Source organism: Entelurus aequoreus, linkage group LG04 (genome assembly GCF_033978785.1).
Source record: "Entelurus aequoreus isolate RoL-2023_Sb linkage group LG04, RoL_Eaeq_v1.1, whole genome shotgun sequence".
In the NCBI taxonomy this organism is placed as follows: Eukaryota; Metazoa; Chordata; class Actinopteri; order Syngnathiformes; family Syngnathidae; genus Entelurus; species Entelurus aequoreus.
Window position 1 is genome coordinate 52,190,708 of NC_084734.1, and position 24,770 is coordinate 52,215,477.

General features: G+C 41.6%; 2 protein-coding genes across 9 annotated transcripts in view; one reads left to right on the plus strand and one right to left on the minus strand.

Moving 5' to 3' along the window:
• Positions 1-1,048: 1,048 nt before the first annotated feature.
• LOC133648805 (photoreceptor outer segment membrane glycoprotein 2-like) lies at positions 1,049-10,703 on the minus strand. Of its 5 annotated transcripts, none has more exons than XM_062045252.1 (6): positions 9,998-10,703; positions 8,874-9,823; positions 8,704-8,767; positions 6,234-8,563; positions 1,902-2,148; positions 1,049-1,548 (listed from the first exon to the last, which is right to left on the minus strand). In XM_062045252.1, the coding sequence occupies exons 4-6, from the start codon at positions 6,812-6,814 to the stop codon at positions 1,303-1,305; spliced, it is 1,074 nt and encodes a 357-aa protein (XP_061901236.1). In that variant the 5' UTR covers positions 6,815-8,563; positions 8,704-8,767; positions 8,874-9,823; positions 9,998-10,703; the 3' UTR covers positions 1,049-1,302. The 5 variants fall into 5 exon arrangements, with proteins under 5 accessions (XP_061901236.1, XP_061901239.1, XP_061901234.1 ...); XM_062045255.1 differs by having other exon boundaries at positions 6,234-8,593; XM_062045250.1 differs by having other exon boundaries at positions 8,654-8,767.
• The window catches only part of cdc42bpb (CDC42 binding protein kinase beta (DMPK-like)), a 31,925-nt gene continuing 17,128 nt past the window's right edge, over positions 9,974-24,770 (plus strand). For 2 of the 4 annotated variants that reach the window (XM_062045245.1, XM_062045246.1), the window contains exons 1-7: positions 9,974-10,643; positions 10,936-11,027; positions 11,545-11,628; positions 18,728-18,823; positions 18,898-19,046; positions 22,780-22,873; positions 22,945-23,145. In XM_062045245.1, coding sequence (XP_061901229.1) covers positions 10,475-10,643; positions 10,936-11,027; positions 11,545-11,628; positions 18,728-18,823; positions 18,898-19,046; positions 22,780-22,873; positions 22,945-23,145 — 885 coding nt within the window. In that variant the 5' untranslated portion in view covers positions 9,974-10,474. The remainder of the gene's footprint in view (positions 10,644-10,935; positions 11,028-11,544; positions 11,629-18,727; positions 18,824-18,897; positions 19,047-22,779; positions 22,874-22,944; positions 23,146-24,770) is intronic. The other 2 variants (XM_062045248.1, XM_062045247.1) reach the window with 2 other exon arrangements.

Consider the following 24,770-nt stretch of genomic DNA (forward strand, 5'->3'; position numbering starts at 1 on the left):
CCGCCCCGCACACACACAGCCAATCACAGCCCTCCTCAGCTTCCTATTGGCTGAGGCCAGCACTTCAGAGGGTTGATTGTCAATGGATTGACTCTCAATCGATCAATGAATCAGTCACATTGATGACATTCTGTCAACATAACCTGTATATGCATCATGTCATCATGGCCATGGGACAATCTCACAAGGGAACAAAAGGGTTACTTCCTGTTCCTGTTTGACCTCAAACTGTGTGTGCGTGTGCGCACGCACGCGCGCGCGTGTGTGTGAGTGTGTTACGTAAGAGTGACTTAATATGCTGCTAATAGTCTGTTTGGGACAATAAAAGACCTGAGCTTATTTGAGAGCTGGAGGAAGATGAAGAAGTTTGTCCACAGTGAAGGACACAGGAGGAGGCGCAGGAGGATGATGATGAAAATTATTTTGTGTAGTCACAGCACCAACGTGTCACCATCTCCGCTGTTCTGATTGGTTACTTCTGTGTTGTGTAACAGACTGTCACAGGTGCATTGTGGGACATTTAGACAGCATCGGTCTGACCTCTTTTCATCTGTCACCATGACAACCCGCTAGCAGCTCGCCGGCGCGCGCGCGCGCGCATACACACACACACACACACACACACACACACACACACACACACACACACACACACACACACACACACACACACGATTGGCTAGAGGAAGGAGGCAAGGAAGGAAGGAAGGAGGATGTGAGGAAGGAGGACACAAGGACAAAGAGCAGTGGAGACAAAAAGGGGGCGGCCTTTCACAGGATAAAGAAGGTGTTTGCGTGTGTGTGTGTGGGTGGGGGGGGGGGGGTGAGTAATCTGGGACACAGAATACCACGTGACCGTTACCAGGACAACAGGAGAGTCATTGATAGGCTGCTGCAGGAGAAGCTGCAGTGCTGCAAATGACCACCATGCAGGTGAACGTAAACGAAACGTGAAAGTCAACGCAATATTAGTTCTAGATCTTTGATCAAATATGTGGGGAGCATGTCTCCATCTAGCGGATAAAGAAAGTAAATCAGCATCATGAATCACAATCAGCATTTTTATTTGCAGGGAAATGACATACGTTACATTTAAAATGTTTTTTCAACAAAAAAGGCTGGCTTTAACTAGGCTAAGATAAATGGATGAAAATAATTGACCGACGAGCAGGTGAGCGATATCATTGTCAAAGTGGTTACAAGGTCACTTGTGTTTGACTCGTTGATCCATTCGACCGTTTGAACCTGTTGGCTGCTTCATGGGAGGTCAGAGGTCAGTTGTAGTTCTCTCCGGGGTCCACTTCATGCCTGTCCACCTGGCATCTGGACCTGAAAGGCCGACGGCGACCCCGTAGAGACATTCAGGTTGGGGTCGTCGTCCACCTGGTAACACTTCCCCAAGCTTTTGATGATCTTTACATTGGATCTGGCTGTTTCTGCCAGGCTATTCTCCAGAATCCAGCCAGCCACCTCCGAGTTTGGATCCTCCTGAAGGAGAACATTCTCCATGGCCGTCTGCAGGAAACGGACCCCCGTCAGAACCAACAGCTGGCAAGAGGAAAAATAAAGTGAAAGACAGAAAGTGTTTTAGTGGCTTCTAGTGGTCATCCCGAGAATAACTACAAGGACAAATCACTTCCTGTAACAATCACAATGACTTTTGTTTATTTCTGTATTCAACCTGTAAACTGACACATCACTTCCTGTTTGCATGGGAGTAGTGTAGGACTGCCTGATTAACAGTCAATTTGAATGCTGACATTCAACATAAAGCGGAAATGTTCTGTCAGTGATTTAATCTAAAAAGATTGCAATTTCTTACATTGTGTCATCCAGGAAATATGCTAAGTATTTAAGATGAGCTGTCCGCCATCTTGAAGGGTCACATGGTGACGGAGTACCTCAAATAACCAGATGAGCAGCACGCCGACGCCTATGGACTGCATGATGCCGGTGTAGTGGTCCAGCAAGGCTTGCCGGCAGCCCCCTCCCCACAGGTTCTGCTGTTGACTCTGTGGGCCGTAGTTGAAGTGGGCAGAGCTGTTGCTGACCTGCTGTTGGATGCACGGGCGAGGAGAGAAAGTACTGCAACAGCTGAACGGAACGCCGTCCATTAAGTACTTCCCTTCCACGTTGCTCCTTAGACGTCTGCAAGGTACGAGGAACAAGAAGAGGCACCAATGAGGACTTCAAAGTGGGACCAATGAGGACGAAGAGAGACGAATAAGAATGATAGGGGCGACTAATAAGGACAAAGAGGAACCAATGATGACAAAAAGGAACAAATAAAGACTGAAAAGAGGATTAAAGGAACTTTACTATCACACCAGCACATTTAGAGGGACTAACGAGGACGACGAAGAGCGACCAATAAGGATGATGATGATGGGGACCAATGAGGACAAAGAGGAACCAATGCGGATGAGGATGGACCAATAAGGATGGATGAAGTTGGACAAATGAGGACAACAAAGAAAGACTAATGAGGACAACGAAGAGGGACCAATGAAGATGAAAACGGACCAATAAGGACAAAGATCAACTAATGAAGACAAAGAACGGACAAATGAAGAGGGACCAATGAGGACGAATAGAAACCAAAGAGGGCAATGAAGAAAGACCAATGAGGACGACGAAGAGGGACCAATGAGGACGAAGATGGATTAATGAGGACAAAGAAGGGATCAGTGAGTTCAAAGAGGGACCAATGAGGAAAAAGAGGAACAATGAAAACGAAGAGGAACTATAAGGATGGAACAAGAAGAGGCACCAATGAGGACTTCAAAGTGGGACCAATGAGGACGAAGAGAGACGAATAAGAATGATAGGGGCGACTAATAAGGACAAAGAGGAACCAATGATGACAAAAAGGAACAAATAAAGACTGAAAAGAGGATTAAAGGAACTTTACTATCACACCAGCACATTTAGAGGGACTAACGAGGACGACGAAGAGCGACCAATAAGGATGATGATGGACCAATAAGGATGGATGAAGTTGGACAAATGAGGACAACAAAGAAAGACTAATGAGGACAACGAAGAGGGACCAATGAAGATGAAAACGGACCAATAAGGACAAAGATCAACTAATGAAGACAAAGAACGGACAAATGAAGAGGGACCAATGAGGACGAATAGAAACCAAAGAGGGCAATGAAGAAAGACCAATGAGGACGACGAAGAGGGACCAATGAGGACGAAGATGGATTAATGAGGACAAAGAAGGGATCAGTGAGTTCAAAGAGGGACCAATGAGGAAAAAGAGGAACAATGAGAACAAAGAGGAACTATAAGGATGACAAAGCTGGACCAATAAAGGACAACAAAAAAGATCAATGAGGACAGAGAGGGACCAATGAGGATGATGAAGAGCAACCAATGAGGACAAAGAGGAACCAATGATGACAAAGAGAGACAAATAGTGAAACTTTATCGTACCAGGACCTATGAGACACATAAGATGACACACGATTTAGAGGGACTTTGTGAAAATGACTAATGAGGATGCACAAGAGGGATCAATGAGAACGACGAAGAAGAACCAATGAGGACAAAGATAGACCAATGAGGACAAAGATTGAATAATGTGGACAAAGAGGGACCAATGATGATGGTGAACAGAGACCAATGAGGAACCAAAGAGGACAACGAAGAGGGACCAAATTAGGACAACGAAGACAGACCGATGAGGACAACAAAGAAAGACCAATGAGGACGAAGGTGGACCAGTAAGGACAAAGCTAGACAAATGAAGATGAAGATGGACCAATAAGGTTGAAGATGGACTAATGAGGACAAAGAGGGACTAATGAGGAACAATGATAACAAAGAAGAAATATGAGGATGACAAAGACGGACCAATGAGGACGACAAAGAAAGACCAATGAGGACAAAGAGGAACTGATGATGACAACGAGGGACAAATAAAAACTGACATTTATTTATCATACCAGGGCATATGAGGCACATAAGATGGCATGCAATGTGAAAACAACAAAGAGGGACTAATGAGGATGTACAAGAGGGACCAATGAGGACGACGAAGAGGAACCAATGAGGACAAAGATGGAACAGTGAGGACGGCGAACTGAGACCAATGAGGAACCAATAAGGACAACGAAGAAAGACCAATGAAGAAAAACCGATGAGGACAAAGATGGACCAGTAAGGACAACGCTGGACAAACAAAGATGAAGATGGACCAATAAGGAAAAAGATGGACTAATGGGGACAAAGATGATGGTGAACAGAGACCAATGAGGAACCAAAGAGGACAACGAAGAGGGACCAAATTAGGACAACGAAGACAGACCGATGAGGACAACAAAGAAAGACCAATGAGGACGAAGGTGGACCAGTAAGGACAAAGCTAGACAAATGAAGATGAAGATGGACCAATAAGGTTGAAGATGGACTAATGAGGACAAAGAGGGACTAATGAGGAACAATGATAAAGAAGAAATATGAGGATGACAAAGACGGACCAATGAGGACGACAAAGAAAGACCAATGAGGACAAAGAGGAACTGATGATGACAACGAGGGACAAATAAAAACTGACATTTATTTATCATACCAGGGCATATGAGGCACATAAGATGGCATGCAATGTGAAAACAACAAAGAGGGACTAATGAGGATGTACAAGAGGGACCAATGAGGACGACGAAGAGGAACCAATGAGGACAAAGATGGAACAGTGAGGACGGCGAACTGAGACCAATGAGGAACCAATAAGGACAACGAAGAAAGACCAATGAAGAAAAACCGATGAGGACAAAGATGGACCAGTAAGGACAACGCTGGACAAACAAAGATGAAGATGGACCAATAAGGAAAAAGATGGACTAATGGGGACAAAGAAGGGACCGGTTAAGACCAATGAGGGTGAAGAGGAACAATGAGAACAAAGAAAAACTATGAGGATGACAAAGAAAGATCAATGTGGACAAAGAGGGACTACTTCGATCAAAAAAACCTATGGGGATGACAACGATGGACCAATGAGGATGACAAAGAAAGATCAATGAGGACGGAGAGGGACCATTGAGGATGATGAAGAGCGACCAATAAGGACAAAGAGGAACCAAAGATGACGAAGTACAAATAAAGAGTGAAAAGAAGATTCAAGGCACTTTATTATCATACCAGCACATATGAGACACATAAGATGGTACAAGATTTAAAGGGACGTTGTAAGAACAACAAAGAGGGACTAACGAGGATGACGAAGAGGGATCAATGAAAAAAAAGATGGACCAGAGAGGATGACGAGAAACCAATTGGGCCAAAGATGGAGCAGTGAGGACAAAGAGGGACCAATGAGGATGATAATGGACCAGTAAGAATGAAGATAGAATTATAAGGACAAAGAGGACGAAGGTGGACCAATAAGGATGAAGATGGACCAATCTGGACAAAAAGGGACCAATGATGACAGCGGACAGTGACCAATGAGTGACCAATGAGGACAACGAACAAAGACTAGTGAGGACAACGAAGAGGGAGAAATGAGAAAGAAAATTGACCAGTAAGGATGAAGATGGACCAATGATGACAAAGAGGGACCAATGAGGACAAAGGGGGATAAATGAGGACAAAGAGGGACAAATGAGGACAAAGAGGGATAAATGAGGACAAAGATGGGCCACTGAGGACAAAGAGGGACCAATGATGACACACAAAGAGGGACCAATGAGGACAAAGATGGGCCAATGAGAACAAAGAGGGACCAATGATGACACAGAAGGACCAATGATGACAAAGAGGGACCAATGAGGAAAAAGAGGGACAAATGAGGACAAAGAGGGACAAATGAGGACAAAGAGGGATAAATGAGGACAAAGATGGGCCAATGAGGACAAAGAGGGACCAATGATGACACAGAAGGACCAATGAGGACAAAGAGGGACAAATGAGGACAAAGATGGGCCAATGAGGACAAAGAGGGACCAATGATGACACAGAAGGACCAATGAGGACAAAGAGGGACCAATGAGGACAAAGAGGGACCAATGAGGACACAGCGGGACCAATGAGTTCAAAGAGGGACAAATGAGGACAAAGAGGGATCAATGCGGACAAAGATAAAAAAAATTATGACAAAGATAGACCAATGAGGACGAAAACGGGCCAATGAGGACAAAGATGGACCAATAAGGACAAAGATGGATCAATAAGGATGAAGATGGACAAATGAGAACAAAGACGGACCAGTGAGCGCTGCTTACTCTCTTACGCTGTTGCTGCTCATATTCAGGTAGCGGTTACTGATCCACTGGACCTGAAACCAGTCCCGGTATCCTGAGTTTCCGCAGCACTGGAACTGGATCTGCAGCAAGTCCAGGGTGTTCTTCAGGTAGCAGCGACCAGGTGTGTCAGTATCCTTGTAGTGGCGCATGGCGTGCCGCAGTCCCAGGAAGAGAGACTCCTGCAGCTGGTCGCCGACACTGTAGCACATTAGCGCCCCCACCAGGACGCAGAATGTGAAGAAGAAGGTGCAGGCCACATAGGGCATCATGACCAGCTTCCAGCGCAAGAACTTGTTGCTGTCAGCACAGTCCAGACAGATCTTGCCGCCCAGGAAGTTGATGCCGCAGGCTGCCAGGCCCGTGGCGATCAAAATGTGTGGTACATGGAAGACGCCTTGGTCCGACATCACATCCTGCCATTTTTGGAGCTCCAATTTCAGGAACAAGCCCACCCAAAAGAGGGCAGCGCCGGTCACAACCGAGACCCAGTTCAGCAAGCAGAGGATCTCAGCGAGCTTCTCTCTCTCTGCCTTGCTGAAGGTCACTTTGCAGACCGCCATGATGTTTGGATCACATGTGCACGGTCACCAGCGGGCCCAGCAGCCACACGCTGTTCTGGCAGCCATCTTGGTTCTCTGACAGGGAACCTTGCAACTCAGCAACAGCATCATCAGTTTGTAAGTCGAGGACACAATGGGCAAGGTGGGGTGGTTTTTGGCAGACTGTCTGCTCCAATCAAATTCCACCTTAGTATTGTTAGTTCCACCCAGCTGATCATAATTGATTCAACTTTCAACATAGAACTACCACAGTGAGTAACCTCCATCTGTGAGCTTCATACGTGAGCATCATATGGTATATTTAAGCATCATATGTTAAACTTGAGTGTCATACGTGAGCGTCATATGTTATACTTGAGAGCATCATATGTTATACTTGAGCGTCATACACTAAACTTGAGCGTCATTACGTTATATTTGAGCGTGACACTAAGTGTCATACTTGAGCATCATATGTTATACTTAAAAGGGGCTGTTTGCAACATTTACACAGATGCCTTGAGGCGCTAACTTTCCAATGTATTTTACACACTTCTCGTATGTAATGACATAATTCCATACGTACGTAACATGCACGCGCATCTGCTTTGGCTGATGTTAGCTAATAAATGCAATTTGGGTAGCTAGCGTTAGCTGTCATTGAATGTATATTCTATCATAACAACATAACTTCAAATTATTAGTTGCTTCTCTTTAAGTATTTGTGCACGCGCTTTCTGCGCATGCTTCTTGACGAGACATGGTGAGTGACTGCCGTAAATACAAGATATTTTCTCTTTTTTTTTTATCACATATACTTAGTAATTGAGAAAACTATAGACATTTGTAAAACAAACGTGCTGGTGAACCACTAATGGTGACACAAGTTAGCCAATGTTGTTCTTGTTGTATTTTTTACTTTGAAAAATGTAACTGTGAGCAAGTTGCAAACAGCCCCTTAAAGCGTCATGCACTATACTTGAGCGTCATACTGTTATGCTTAAGTGTCATACAGTATACTTGAGCGTCATAGTACATTATACTTAAGTGTCATACGTTATACTTAAGTGTCATACGTTATACTTAAGCGTCATACTTAAGCACCATACTTGAGCGTCATACATTACACTTAAGCGTCATACTTAAGCATCGTAAAATATACTTGAGCGTCATGCGTTACACTTGAGTGTCTTACATTATGCTTGAGCATCATACGTTGTACTTGAGCGCCATACATTATACTTAAGTGTCATACGTTATACTTATCAATAAAGTACTATCTATCCATCTATCTTCAGTGTCATACTTAAGCGCCATACTTGAGCATCATACATTACACTTAAACATCATACATTATACTTGAGCATCATACTTAAGCGACATACATAGGCATAATATTTAAGCATAAGTTGTAAATGAGCGTCATACATTATACTTGAGCGTCATACATCATACTTAAGCATCATACGTTATACTTATGTGTTATATTTATGCTTCATACTGATGTGTTATACTTAAGCATCAAATTTGAGCGTCATGCGTTGTACTTGAGCGTCATACGTAAGCTAGGTCATACCTGAGCGAGGTCATACGCGAGCGAGGTCATATGTGAGCAAGGTCATACGTGAGCGAGGTCATACATGAGCGAGGTCATACATGGTACAAGAACGTCATATATCCATCTGTAGCAAAGGAGTGGTGTTTGCTCCTCTCCTAAGAAGCTTAGCAAGTGTTTCAAGGTGATGTTTCGTCACGCAAGCAGGATGTGGCCTATGTTGGGGAGAGAAAGTGAAAGTTTGGCTGGTCAAAATGTAAATAATTGAATTGTAAATAATCAGAATACATTCTCCAGACAATCACCTCTAAAGGTGTCGTGTCCAACTTTCCTGCCAATATTGTCTTTAGCTCACATTTATTTTCATGGTTGTTCAGCTGGAAGATCTGTTCCTGTAGAGAACGTCAGTTGAAAGGTCCCTAGAACGAAGGTAGGGGTTACCATGGCAACTATAAAAAGGCAAAAGAGTATAAAAGCATGCAGGTCACAATGATGGAGAGCTGCTCTACCACACAAAATGTTTACCGTCCAGCAGCAGAACACCGGTCTTCACGACGGGACTAAGGAGCAAATACTAAATCTGAGTAGAAGTTCAGCAGCCGTCATGTGCTCCAAATCTTCTTAATGCTAATCAGCCTCATAAGAAGCTACCAAATCTCCAGGCTCCACCTGCTGCAGCATGGCCACGCCCCCCATGCTGCCTAAAGAATTAGTCCAGGAAGTTAAGAGTTTGCTTGTTCTTACAGAAAGTTAGAAGTGTTTTGTGTGTGTTGTTTTTTCAAGAAGTTAGGAAAAACTCAGATTGTGTGGTTTGGATCAATAATTGATATTCCCAATCTGTTCGTGCGCGAAGTGTTTCTGAGAAACGTTTTTGTTTGTCTGTGCTGCTCTTCTTTTTTGTGTTTACTTTCTCGTCCGCCATGATGACACATGTAGTTCTGCTGAGTGGCCACTAGATGGCAGGCAATAACAAGTCCCACTTACAGTTTTATATCATAGTTTACTGAGACAGGTTCTCAATTAAATGTTTCATCGGGGCCCGAAAAATGCTGGCTGATTTGCATTATGTCCTGTAACTATCGAAATGGAACTGGGCCATTATCTATGTTTGATCTCCTTTTATCTTTCATTCTACCCCTTTCAAGTTCTCTGATGTTGTTGTTATTCTCACATCCAGGACAACCAGAAATGAAATGAAGAGGTTCACAAGAAAATGTTGGTTTTCTGTCTTTGTGAATTGTGACCATTTGCTGTTTATCTATTGTCAAAAGCCGTTTGTTGTCAGCTGAGCGCTCCGATAACGTCAGCGCCGTGACGACACTCGCGTCTGTTCTCGTCCCCTCCTGGCTCCTGTGGGCCCATGATGTGACGTCACGTAACTATAGCATTTCCGGCAGAGAAGGCGGTGCTTCCAGTTTGATTCATCAATATTCGTTTATCACAGGGGCCAACTTCCGGGAGCCTTTGCTTCTTATCTGAAAACAAAAGCATATATATGTATTCCTGTATATTGTAGCCAAAGGTTTATAGATGAAACATTATTGTTTAAGTTGTATGATGTCAATATTGAAAAGAAATTAAGCAAATTCCCTGATAAACTTTTTTGAGGATCAGTGTCTAACGTCTTTTGTTGTGAAAGTCTCCCGTACCGGAAGTGGTTTGAAGTATCGTCATTTTGTCCTGGAGGAGCCAAGTCGTCCTGGATTCAGCCATATTCCCGTTGATCAACCACACCGGTGGCCCGCCTGGAAAGCACCGAAAAAAACTGACCTAAACCGACCAGCACGCTCTCCCGCGGTGTCCTAGGGCGCTGTCGACTTCAGTGACTCGGTCCCGTTGGAGCCGGGCGGGGTCCCGAGCTTTTAGGCCGCTGGCCAACATGCAGCAGCGGCGGCTAACGTGAGGCGACATCGCGGCAAGGAAAAGTCCAGATTTGTGGTGGGATTAAAGCACACACCGGTGCGGGCCCGTCAGTTGAACAGGTCGACACACGACGGACTGACGGTACCGTTGGTGAGCCACGAAGACGCCGCACTGTCGGGAATGTTTTCGCGAAGCTAGGGAGAAGGCGGTTAGCGGAGCTTAGCAGCGAACGGAGCCTAAAAAGGAGGCTAAAAGGCGTGAGAATGTCCGCCCAAGTCCGCCTGAAGCGGCTCGAGGAGATGCTGCTGGAGCGGAAGATGTCGGAATGTTTGAGCGTGGAGACCCTGCTGGACCTTCTCATCTGCGTGCACAGCGAGTGCTCCAACTGTTCACTCAGGAGGGAGAAGCACGTCACCGACTTCCTGGAGTGGGGTAAGATCCAGCAGCTTTGTTGTCACCTCCATCAGAACCAAGCTCGTCGGCTTTAAAACGTTCCAGTCTACTTGGGGAAAGTTCCTTGAAGCCTCCTGGAGGTTCACACTTTTTCAACCGGGGGCGGGGCTCAGCTAGACGTTAGACCTTCTCGAGTTCTTCAGAGGTTCTCCTTGAAGAGCATCAATGATTATTTCAAGTGTAACATGTTGAGTATTTGTTTATTCACGAGATTAAAATGTATGATAACCTCATTGTGAGAACATGTGTGTGTGTGTGTGTGTGTGTGCAGTCGCACCCTTCACATCCGCCGTCAAAGACATGCGACTGCACAGAGACGATTTTGAGATGTTAAAGGTGATTGGACGAGGAGCTTTCGGCGAGGTAAACACTGCTTGTTTGTCTCCACCTTTGTAAGTTAGTTCGCTTCTTGCGCAACAGGAAGCGTTCCCAGTGCATTTCCTGTTTGTAGCTTGGAGTTTCCTGTCTTCTTCCTCTGTGGCTGAATTCTTAGTCATATCCATGTTTTCCAAGCTGAAAAGGCAGTAATGGAGTCTAGATTGTGGTTGTTACTGACTAGACAACTTCACTACAATGTACCTTATTGCATCAGCCAATCAAAACAAAGCTATTTGACTGTGTGTGTACTTGATGTACATACCTTTGGGAGGGCGTGTCTCAACCACACCTTTTTATTGCCCCAGGACATGAACAACACCACTGACTATAAACAAGGACACTCAACTGTGTGACGCATCATTGGTAGTTTAGGTGTATTATACACAATTGCTAAAAGGCCAATAACTTCCATAAACCACTTCTCCAACTCTTTTTATGTTCTCATCTTGATCCCCCTTTCGCTGTGTCTGTTGTGTTAATGTCTCTCGGCACTCTCTCCCAGGTTGCCGTGGTGAAGATGAAGCACACAGAAAGAGTTTATGCCATGAAGATTCTCAACAAGTGGGAGATGTTAAAGCGAGCAGAGGTAAAGTCACATGTTTTTTTTTTGTCTTGTGTAAATGAAGCATGCACAATATTACGTGAGACAATATATTAACTCTTTATTGATCAAACATTCACCATGCAAAGTGGAAAAAGTATGTGAACCTTTAAATTTAATAACTGGTTGACCCAAGCTTAGCAACACAAACCTCAACCAAACGTTTCCTGTAGTTACAGATCAGCCCTGCACAACAGTCAGGAGGAATTTTGGACCATTCCTATTTACAAAACTGTTTTCAGTTCAGCAATTAGCTAGGTGTGAGGTCATGCCACATCATCTCAATTGGGTTGAGGTTAGGAGTCTGACTGGGCCACTCCAGAAGGTGTATTTTCTTCTGTTTAAGCCATTCTGTTGTTGATTTACTTTTACGCTTGGGTCATTGTCCTGTTGCATCACCCATCCTCTCTTGAGCTTCAGTTGGCAGACAGATGTTCTTAAGTTTTCCTGCAAAATGTCTTGATACATTCGTGAAATAATTTTTCTGTCGATGACAGCAATCCGTCCAGGCCCTGAGACAGCAATGCAACCCCAAACCATGATGCTCCTTCCACCATATTTCACCTATGGGGGAGGTTTTGATCTTGGTGTGCTGTGCCTTTTGTTCCATCCACGCATAGTGTTGTGGGTTTTTTCCGAACAACTACATTTTGGTTTTATTTGTCCACAGAATATTTTGCCAGTAGTGCTGTGGAACATCTAGGGGCTCTTTTGCAAGCTGCAAACGTGCTGCAATGTTTTTCTTTAGCAGCAGTGGCTTCTTCCGTAGTGTCCCTCCATGAACTTCAGTCTTGTTTCATGTTTTCTTTGTTGTTGACTGGTCAACAAAATGCTAGTATGTCCCAGAAGTCTTTAGCTGACACTCTACGATTAGTTTTCCCTTCAGTGAGCATTCTGTGCTGTGCTCTTGAGGTCATCTTTACAGGATGACCACGCCTAGGGAGAGTAGCAACAGTGCTGAACTTTCTCCATTTGTAGACTGTCTGTCTTACCGTGGACACATGAACATCAAAGCTTTTAAATATACTTTTGTAACCCTTTCCAGCTTCATGTAAGTCAACAACTCTTTATCATAGGTTTTCAGAGAGCGCTTTTGAGCGACGCAAGTTAACATCAGGCAATACTTCTTGAGAACACTAGTTTGTTTTTATTTGACAGGGCAGCTTTAACCAACATCTGCAATCTCATCACACTGGTTGGACTCCAGGTTAACTGACTCCTGGCTCCAATTGAAGAAGTCCTTAGCTTAGGGGTTCACATACTTTTTCCACCCCACACTATCAATGTTTACATGTTGTGTACAATAAAAAACGAGATCATAACATTTTTGTGCAGTATTAGTTTAAGCAGACTGTGTTTGTCTATTGTTGTGACTTAGATGAAGATCAGAACACATTGTATGGCCTATTTATGCAAAAATCCAAGTAATCCCAAAGGGTTCACATACTTTTTCTTGCAACTGTATTAACTCCTTATTTTCAACAATTGTTGTATCTTGTGTAAATGAAGCATGAACAACAGTGTGTAACAATACATTAACTCTTTATTACTCACAACTTGTGTAAATGAAGCAAGAAAAAGCGTTTAACAATATATCAACTCTTTTGTTCAATTTAGTTTCTTGTGTAGATGAAGCAGAAACAATATTGTTTAACAATATATTAATTCCTTTTAATCAGTTTTGTTTCTTGTGTAAACAAAATAGGGACAACTGTGTAAACAATATATTAACTCTTTATTGATCACTTTTGTTCTTGTATAAACAAAGCAGGGACAACATTGTGTAACAACGTATCAACTCTTTATTAAATTTGTTCTGTAGGATTTTGCAATTTAACTGAGTCACATCAACTCTTTATTAAATTTGTTCTGTAGGATTTTGCAATTTAACTGAGTGACAGGTGACAACAAGCGGTCACAACAGATAAAACAATGTTTGTCAACACTGTTCACTTATCTAGACGCTTTAAAGAGGACAGGAATTCCATCAATCACTTTATTGAGCAAAACTGTTTTTATTCGGCCGTTATCGCACCAAAAACATTAGTAGAAAAAACGTCTATCTCGAAAAACTGGTCATTTTCTGCCTTACAAACCAGACCAAAACCAACTTTTTGACATCTGTCTTATCAAGAGCATGCACCAACACACGCACTCATGGCACTTAGCCACTGATGCGTTAATGGTCACACAAAAAGTTTAATAACTCAAACACCACACAAAGTGTAAATGCCATGTCGTTGCACTATGACACCTCAATCAGATGTGTGCTTATTCTACTGTCATTTATTAGGAATGTTAATTCATAGATATTAATCTTGAAATGCTGTTACTAGATTACATACATTCTAATGAAAATATGTATTTTACAGACAAAGTTACAGGAATGTACACTTAATCCCTTGCTTAGAGCTCATTGTGCAACATGAGAATGTTTTAAGGGGAACTAAATGTGATCTCTGAAAGTGGTACAAATTATTTCTAAAGTAGGACCCCCACCCAGACATACAATACTAGTACGTAGCTCATTATAAACACATTTTTTTGTTAAGTCAGGTTTGGGTCAGGTGTGATGCTGGTATGGCCACAGTGAGCACGTCTGATGTTGCTCACATGTGTTCCACTGAATGCTCATACACACGAAAAATTAGAGAGACCATTGATCACCGGGCCAAACAAAAGTTAAATACAAAGCACGCAGCAGCCTGTAATCCAGATGTGCGAAAGTGTTCCGACTCCTCAAAACCAGCACACTGAAAGAAGAAGTGACTCGACTGTGTTTGCAAGTTTTGCAGTTTTCTTTAAACCATTCGACCACGCTAGTTTAACCTGAATGAAAACCGTATAAAAAACACTTGTGACTTTGCATTAAATAATATAAAGCCCCAACATGTTATCACATTTAGCCAAAGTGTGGGTTCTATTTGAATTTACTATGACTGGAGGTGTTCTTATCATGGGCAAAAGGAACACTTCAGCATGGATTTTATTTTGAATATACTGTAAGCTAGTTTCAAACACTGACTTAAAGGCCTACTGAAATGAATTTTTTTTATTTAAACGGGGATAGCAGATCTATTCTATGTGTCATACTTGATCATTTCACGATATTGCCATATTTTTGCTGAAAGGATTTAGTATAGAACAAGGACGATAAAGATTGCAACTTTTGGTATCTGATAAAAAAAAGGCTTGCCCCTACCGGAAGTAACGTGACGTAGTCAGTTGAACATATACGCAAAGTTCCCTATTGTTTACAATGATGGCCGCATGAAGTGAGAGAGATTCGGACCGAGAAAGCGACAATTTCCCCATTAATTTGAGCGAGGATGAAAGATTTGTGGATGAGTAAAGTGCAAGTGAAGGACTAGTGGGGAGTTGAAGCTATTCAGATAGGGAAGATGCTGTGAGAGCCGGGGGTGACCTGATATTCAGCTGGGAATGACTACAACAGTAAATAAACACAAGACATATATATACTCTATTAGCCACAACACAACCAGGCTTATATTTAATATGCCACAAATTAATCCTGCATAAAAACACCTGCATGTTTGTTACGCTAGCTCCTAGCTCCTCTGCTAGCTCCTAGCTCCATAGAACACGCCAATACAATTCAAACACCTGATCAACACACACAATCACTCAGCCCAAAAGACCGTTCACCTAACCCAAGGTTCATAAAGCTTATATATTTTTAAAAAGTTACGTACGTGACGCGCACATACGGTCAAGCTCTCAAATGTTTAGCAGCCAAGGCTGCATACTCACGGTACCTGATATTCAGCTGGGAATGACTACAACAGTAAATAAACACAAGACATATATATACTCTATTAGCCACAACACAACCAGGCTTATATTTAATATGCCACAAATTAATCCTGCATAAAAACACCTGCGTGTTTGTTATGCTAGCTCCTAGCTCCTATGCTAGCTCCTAGCTCCATAGAACACGCCAATACAATTCAAACACCTGATCAACACACACAATCACTCAGCCCAAAAGACCGTTCACCTAACACAAGGTTCATAAAGCTTATATATTTTAAAAAAGTTACGTACATACGCAAAAAAAAGTTGCGCACATACGGTCAAGCGATCAAATGTTTAGAAGCCAAAGCTGCATACTCACAGTAGCACGTCTGCGTCTTTGTCATCCAAATCAAAGTAATCCTGGTAAGAGTCTGTGTTGTCCCAGTTCTCTACAGGCGTCTGTGTATCGAAGTCAAAAGTCCTCCTGGTTAGAGTCTCTGTTATCCGAGTTCTTCCATCTTGACTGCATCTTCCGGGAATGTAAACAAAGAAGCGCCGGCTGTGTACTGTTGTGGCTGACTACGTTCGAAAAATACGTCCATTTCGCACCGACAACTTTCTTCTTTGCTTGCTCAGCTTCCTTCTCCATAATGCAATGAACATGATTGAAACAGATTCACGAACACAGATGTCCAGAATACTGTGGAATTATGAAATGAAAACAGAGCTTTTTCGTATTGGCTTCAATGTGGAAGGCATACCCGTGTTCGCCGGTCTACGTCACGTGCATACGTCATCCTCAGAGGCGTTTCGAACCGGAAGTTTAGCGGCAAATTTAAAATGTCACTTTATAAGTTAACCCGGCCGTATTGGCATGTGTTATAATGTTAAGATTTCATTATTGATATATAAACTATCAGACTACGTGGTCGGTAGTAGTGGGTTTCAGTAGGCCTTTAAATTTTATATGTCAAAAAATAGCAAGTGTACAAGTTTGTAGTGGGGCACAAAGGGACATTGTGAGCTTGTATATTTGCATTGTTCTAGCCCAGGGGTCGGCAACCCGCGGCTCTAGAGCCGCATGCGGCTCTTTAGCGCCGCCCTAGTGGCTCTTTGGAGCTTTTTCAAAAATGTATGAAAAATGGAAAAAGATGAGCGGAAAAAAATACATTTTTTGTTTTAATATGGTTTCTGTAGGAGGACAAACATGACACAAACCTCCCTAATTGTTATAAAGCACACTGTTTATATTAAACATGCTTCACTGATTCGAGTATTTGGCGAGCGCCGTTTTGTCCTACTAATTTTGGCGGTCCTTGAACTCACCTTAGTTTGTTTACATGTGTAACTTTCTCCGACTTTCTAGGACGTGTTTTATGCCACTTCTTTTTCTGTCTCATTTTGTCCACCAAACCTTTAACATTGTACATGAATGCACAAAGGTGAGTTTTGTTGATGTTATTGACTTGTGTGGAGTGCTAATCAGACATATTTGGTCACTGAATGATTGCAAGCTAATCGATGCGAACATGCAATTTAGGCTAGCTATATGTACATATTGCATCATCATGCCTCATTTGTAGCTATATTTGAGCTCATTTAGTTTCCTTTAAGTCCTCTTAATTCAATTTATATCTCATGACACACTATCTGTATGTATTATGGCTTTTAATTTTTTGCGGCTCCAGACAGATTTGTTTTTGTATTTTTGGTCCAATATGGCTCTTTCAACATTTTGGGTTGCCGACCCCTGTTCTAGCCAAGTAAGATCTAAGATGATAGATGTTTTACCAGTTGTTAATGGGTTCAACCAGAGCTAAATCATTTTTTAATACTGTTTGTCTCTGTAGAACAGTTTGTTTAATGCTGTTTGCTTGGGACAGCAGCGGTCAGGGGAAGACCCAACTGCAGAAGAAACCACAGCATTGTGTTTACTTGAGCTGTTGTGTTTATCTACTGTTTTGAATCCAGCATGACATATCAGATGTTATTTAAAATTATATTGATGTTATTTATTAAGAAATTAACACTTCTGTAAAATAAACAGTCTCATTTATTTAATTGAAAGTAATGCATATTAAAAATGTAATCATCGTTAACCTTTAAGCTACATAAATTATGACAGTTAACTTAAAATCATTGTTTTATTTAATGACCTTCCTGCCCTCACATTTAGCCTTTATGCCCTCAAAAGGTTGACGACACCAAAGGCCAAATGACAAAATTCCAGGCCTGCTTGTAACTAAAAGGGGACCAATTGCGCTAAACTAACTTTACCTACCAATTTGTACCTGTTTTTGTGTATTTGGGATCTGCATACATCCTGAAAATTTGAAATCAAACCATAGAACCATTGCTGAGATATTTATAAAACAATCTTGCCTACTTTAATACTTCCTCCAAAGGAGCCGTTATGGAATTTTCCAGATTTGTGACATTCCCAAGTGTGACATCAGAGGATGTTTACATATATGTTAGAGATTTACCGGAAGTGCTTTGGGCGAGTCTGCCAATGTCGTCCTACGTAGTCAATAAGTTAGCTTTTTCTGTATCCTCTTGTTGTGGGGCAGACTGACTCATACATGCACATGCAGCCCCCGCTGTTAATATTTCTAATACAAAGTAGCGTATAGTTCTAACTTATATCTGTCAGTAGACTCCATATAGAAGCGTTAAAAACTACAAAATAGTTGGCAGAGAGAAGACTCAGTCAAAGTGGAGGCACGTAAATAAGACAGCCCACAAAAAGGCGCATCCTGAAGAGATGGTCAGAAAGCTGCTTAAAGGTGATCTGTAAAACATGATCTATGCACAATTTTGACAAAAGCACCACCATTACATATTATGTAGCCCACAAGGAAATGTTTCAAATGTAGAAAACAATTCTAAATAATCCCCCTTTAAACTAGCATAACAAGAAGCCGAGAGACCGCTCATATCTCAAATTGTACGGTAAGCTATTTGAGTTAATTTTGCTTGTCATTAAGGCATGATGGTGCGTCAAACCACTGGTGAGAAGCCCTGATGCGTATAGGGGAGTGCTTCTTAGTTACTGTTGACTTAAAAAAATATATTTTTGTGTTTATTACAACAAGGTTACCTTGTTTACTGCAAAATAGTTTTTGCTGACAAGAAAAATGAACATTTTTGATAGGGGAAAAAGTTGTTCTCTCTAAACACAAACATTGTGGTGAAATGAACTGAAACTGTGGTGCAAAAAGCAAGGTATGGACTTTAGCCATTGTTACCTGTTCTGTTGCACCTCAGGTGTCAAATGAGTTTTACTGTCTTCATGGCTGCGGGACGTGTTCATCACTTGTGTGTGCAGACGGCCTGTTTTCGTGAGGAACGTGACGTGTTGGTGAAAGGAGACAGCCAATGGATCACTACGCTGCACTTTGCTTTCCAGGACGACAACTACCTTGTTAGTATCATCAGTTGATGTGTACTACATATTTCCATGTGTACTCTCTACAAGTGGAGCTGTCATGTGTGCAGTACCTTGTCATGGATTACTACGTGGGAGGAGATTTGTTGACGCTGCTCAGTAAGTTTGAGGATCGCCTGCCAGAGGACATGGCCAAGTTTTATGTGGCTGAAATGGTGCTTGCTATCTACTCCATCCACCAGCAGCACTACATCCACAGGTAACCTACTACACCCAAATACTACACCACTGTGAGTACTTGTCATGTACAAATCTAGGTTTGTACATGACAAGTACTCACATAAGTGTGTACATGACAAGTACTCACATAGGTAAGTACACACATACATGACAAGTACACACATAAGTGGAAACATAGGTAAGTGCATGACAAGTTCTCATGTACGTACCTGAAAAGTACTGACATAAGTACAAGACAAGTACCCACATAATTATAATACACACATAAGTACATAAAAAGCATTCATTTAAGTATAGGTGTGTACATGACAAGTACTCATAAAGGTGTGTACATGACAAGTAGTCACAAAGGTGTAGTCACAAAGGTGTGTCATGACAAGTACCAGAGGTGGGACCAAGTCATTGCTTTGCAAGTCACAAGTAAGTCTCAAGTCTTTGCCCTCAAGTCTCGAGTCAAGTCCCGAGTCAAGACAGGCAAGTCCCGAGTCAAGTCCAAAGTCAAGACTGGAAAGTCTCAAGTCGAGTCCCAAGTCCTGCATTTTGAGTTTCGAGTCCTTTCAAGTCCTTTTAACCACAGACTAATATTTTTACACAGATTGTGTATGCTTTTAAAACGCTGTATTTATTTATTAAAACAAGTGCATTTGAAATAGCAGGAAAAAAAATAGTGCTGACATTGCAATTCATAATAGCACTATTAACAGTAATTTTAATAGTTTAAACAATTTTAAACATTTAACTCATTCCTTTACAGAATAAACACATTTGCAAAAACAAACATTAACATACTATTGGTTGTATTTTATGAAAATAATATTACCACAGAGTTGAGAAGGAGCAAAGATCTTCAATATTTGTATGTGAAAATCACAAATAAATCTTCTGGGGGAGGATGACGCCCCTACAGGGGTTTGGTTTACAAACTTTCAGCCCCACCTAAAACAAAATTCACCAGCCGCCACAGATTATGATGCATTCTCATTTTAGGCAAAATATAAGACAATACTTTCTTAACAGTATAATTGTAACCAGGAATAAGTCTTCAAGTAACAATATTCAAATACTAACATTGTTGGGTAAGACAGCATTTGGTTTTATTCTGAATGTAGTGAAACAAATTGGTGGTTTTAGCTGATATAAAGACTTTCAGGTGTTTATATATGTTTAAGTATTTGGCAGACGCTTTTATCCAAAGCGACATACATAAAAAATACATACATAACAATCACTGTAAACATGATCATTTAAGGGAAGAATGTAATACAAAATATCAATACAAAGTGTCAAGACAGAATAAACTCTCTGCTGCTGCAGCAACAGAGATACAGTCTATAAGATATATAGATATCTTATGTATTCATACATTGTTTATGTAGGATATACGCATGTATATATAACCTAATCATATTGTTTCTTCAATTTAAAAATAGCTTACCGTTTTTCCCCCCTTCTCTGGGATTATATTCCCAGTTTTGATCTCGGACGTCTGGTCACTTATAGCGTATAAGAATATTATATTACTGTTAAGCAAACTATGAATAATAAAACTTGCCAAAACATGTGTCCGTTATCATAGCTACACGTATGACAAAAAACCGCGTGAAAATCAGTGGTATTCAGTGAGGTAAAATGAATTAAATACGCTGACAGTTCATTGCTCCTGACAAATGAATTGCACTGAGTGGAGCGGATCACCACTCCAAGATGGCGGCCCCGCGTCTCGTCTGCGCCAGTAGGCAGTAGCGCTCGATGCTGCGTACCCTTAAAACATGTCTATGGTTATAACGTTAGCAGTGAGTTTACAGCCTCACTGATTTAACTACACAGCAAATAAAAGTCATGTTACTTAGCCAATAAACGTTATCTTACATTCAAAACTTACCCTTCTTTGTGCAACTTCAAATGTCGAACGAAGTTGGAAGTTGTTGCGTCTCCGTCTGTAATATTCGAACTGCGTGATTTGCATACGCAATTCGTTTTTTGTTGACCAAGTCGTAGTTTTTATACCCGAACGAAACCAACTTTGGCATAATTGTTTCTCTCTGCCGCATTGTTTGACAACTCTTGTTCGGTGGTTGTCCTGCAATTTGATTGGATGAATGCTGTGTGATGAAAACAACGTATAACTAATTTGATTGGCTGTTGTACTGACAGCACACCAGCTGACAAGCAGCACACACGCTGATAGACAGACAGACACGTACAAAATGAAAGATACGGAGCGCTCCCAAATAACTTTTTAAGCTTTGGGTTTTGGGGAAAGTAGCAAGTCATGTCAAGTCAAAAGGCTCAAGTCCAAGTGAAGTCACAAGTCATTGATGTTAAAGTCTAAGTCGAGTTGCAAGTCTCTTTACATTTTGTCAAGTCGAGTCTAAAGTCATCAAATTCATGACTCGAGTCCAAGTCATGTGACTCGAGTCCACACCTCTGACAAGTACTCACATAGGTGGGAACATGACAAGTAAATGATAATGATAAATGGGTTATACTTGTATAGCGCTTTTCTACCTTCAAGGTACTCAAAGCGCTTTGACAGTATTTCCACATTTACCCATTCACACACACATTCACACACTGATGGCGGGAGCTGCCATGCAAGGCGCTAACCAGCAGCCATCAGAGGCAAAGGGTGAAGTGTCTTGCCCAAGGACACAACGGACGTGACTAGGAAGGTAGAAGGTGGGGATTGAACCCCAGTAACCAGCAACACTCCGATTGCTGGCACAGCCACTCTACCAACTTCGCCACGCCGTCCCTTTGTACTCACATTTGTGAGTACACACATGTGAGTACTTGTCATGTACACATGTACTCACGTAGGTGTGTACATGACAAGTACTCACATAGGTGTGTACATGACAAATACTCACATTTGTGTGTACATGACAAGTACTCACATAGGTGTGTACATGACAAGTACTCACATATATGTACTCTCTATGTGAGTACTTGTCATGTACACACTTATGTGAGTACTTGTCATGCACACACCTATGTATGTACTTATATGAGTGCTTGTCATGCACTCACCTATGTGTGTCCAGTACTTGTCTTGTACTTATGTGTGTAATAGTAATGTACTTACTTATGTCAGTACTTGTCATCTACTTACATAAGTACTTGGCATGTACTTACATGAGAACTAGTCATGTACTTACCTTTCTGTGTACTTGTATGTACTTGTCATGTACTTACCTTTGTGAGTACTTGTCATGTACACAACTATACTTATGTGAATGCTTTTCATGTACTTTTGTGTGTATTATAATTACATAATTATGTGTGTACTTGTCATCTACTTAAATAAGTACTTGGCATGCACTTACATGAGCACTTGTCATGCACTTACCTTTCTGTGTACTTGTGTGTACTTGTCATTTACTTACCTATGTGTGTGCTTGTCATGTACTTACCTAAGGCGTAGGTAAGTACATGACAAGTACACACATGTGAGCACTTATCGTGTGCTTACCTATGCGAGTACTTAAGTTAGTGTGCTTACAGGGAGATGTCAAGTTTTCAACGGGCAATGCATGAAAAGGTTCATATGGATCTACGAGGACCGACTCCCAAAACGACTGTTTGCAGACATATTCAGAAAGCGAGTTAAAAATATGACTGTGGAGCGGAATTGACACTAAAGCATATGTAATACATATTATTTAGATGAATGAAGTGTTCAAATGTAGAAATCATCATAAGCATCTTAAACATTCCAGCTTTATGCTTTACAAAACGGCTTTTTGTTTCAGAGACATTAAACCTGACAACGTCTTGCTGGATGTCAATGGTCACATACGACTCGCGGACTTTGGATCTTGCTTGCGTATGATGGAAGATGGCACAGTAATGCAGACACACACGCACAGGCAGTGTCCAGTTTGATGGAGACGTGAACATGTGTTCTGACTCTGCAGGTGCAGTCTTCGGTGGCAGTGGGTACTCCAGACTACATTTCTCCAGAGATACTGCAGGCCATGGAGGATGGGATGGGCCGCTACGGTCCAGAGTGCGACTGGTGGTCCCTGGGAGTGTGCGTGTACGAGATGCTTTATGGAGACACGCCCTTCTACGCCGAGTCTCTGGTGGAAACTTATGGCAAGATCATGAACCATGAGGTCAGAAGAGCACAAAGTATTTTTTGTCGAACTTGTGAGACTCCAAAGACTCCAAATGTTTTTATTAATGTTCCTTTCCAAAGACCAGGAGACATGGTTCAGATGGCACTTTTCATGCCTCATCCTCTGGTGCCATTTTATGGTCGTCACTTTGTCCCCAGGCTCTCGTCCTATTTCTAAATCTGAACTGTTTTCCCTCAGTGTACGCCCCTGTCCTCCATTTCAGTCTGATTTATAGAGAACATTCTTGAAGTGTGTGCAGGTACACAGCAGTACATTTTGATCAATATGTGATATGATCTAGAATTTAGATATGACTTATGAACAAGTATTGTAGAAAAAAGTTTAAAAAAATAAGTAGAATGAACACCAACAATAATTGTAGTAAGATAAGAAATTATATCTGCATCTGCATCTGCACACATTGTAAAAAACAAAACAATTCAACACTGTTTGTCACTCTACCCATCACTCTACCCTCGCTACCCTCACTATCCTGACTATACCCTCACTCTACCGTCACTCTACCCTCACTCTACCATCATTCTATCTACATTGTATCCTGACTCTACCCTCACTCTACCGTCACTACCATCATTCTACCTTCATTCTATCGTGACTCTACCGTCTCTCTAGCATCATTCTACCTTCACCCTATCCTGACTGTGCCCTCACTCTACCGTCACTTTATCCTGACTATACCCTCACTCTTTCTTGACTCTCCCATCATTTTACCCTCACTCTATCCCAGGGGTGGGCAATTAATTTTCACCGGGGGCCGCATAAGCAACCCGAGCACTGCTGGAGGGCCACACGACAATATTTCAATTAAATTTTGCTCAATATTATTTTTGATATACCATAAGATAAATAATAATGATGATAATAATTAATAATAATAATAATAATAATAATTTCATTTAACCTAACTTAACTTTATACAAAAGCAGATTGCTTTTTAAGGTCACTTTATCCTGCATTATCCAACATTTTTCCCCATCAGATTTGGACAACCATCTGTTGTTAAAAATAGTTTTTAATCATATCTATTCTATATTGTTTTTTATATTGGTTTTATATGTAATTGTTTTTTTCTTTTTATTCAGTCATTGGTGGAGCTAAGGATAATATTTGAATATTGTTTGTAATATTGTTGTGCAGCACTTTGGAAACATTTTGTTGTTTAAATGTGCTATATAAATAAAGTGGATTGGATTGTCACACCTGCCAGCGTGTCCCAACACGCATTTACCTCTGTGAACAAGTCATTACCTGTGGTTGTCTCTTTAATTGACTGCATCAGAGCTCTCATCCAAAGTTAGCGAAAAACAGTCCTGTCTCCGGGCATTATCAGCGCAACAAAGTCCAATAAGCACTCCTTAATAAACTCTCCGTCAGAAAACGCCTTACTTTTTCTGGCGCTTTTGTGAGAAATGACGAAACTTGTCCTGACGGCTGCATTTCTGGGGGTGTGAAATATGGCACAAAGTCCTTGTTGGGTTTGCAGTTTTACCATCAACGCATCAGCCTCCCTTGCGCGCGCTTCATCAGACACATCCCGGTATTTTCCCTCGTGTTTCTTCGTGTAGTGGCGATTAAAATGATATTTAAACACAGCAACCTGT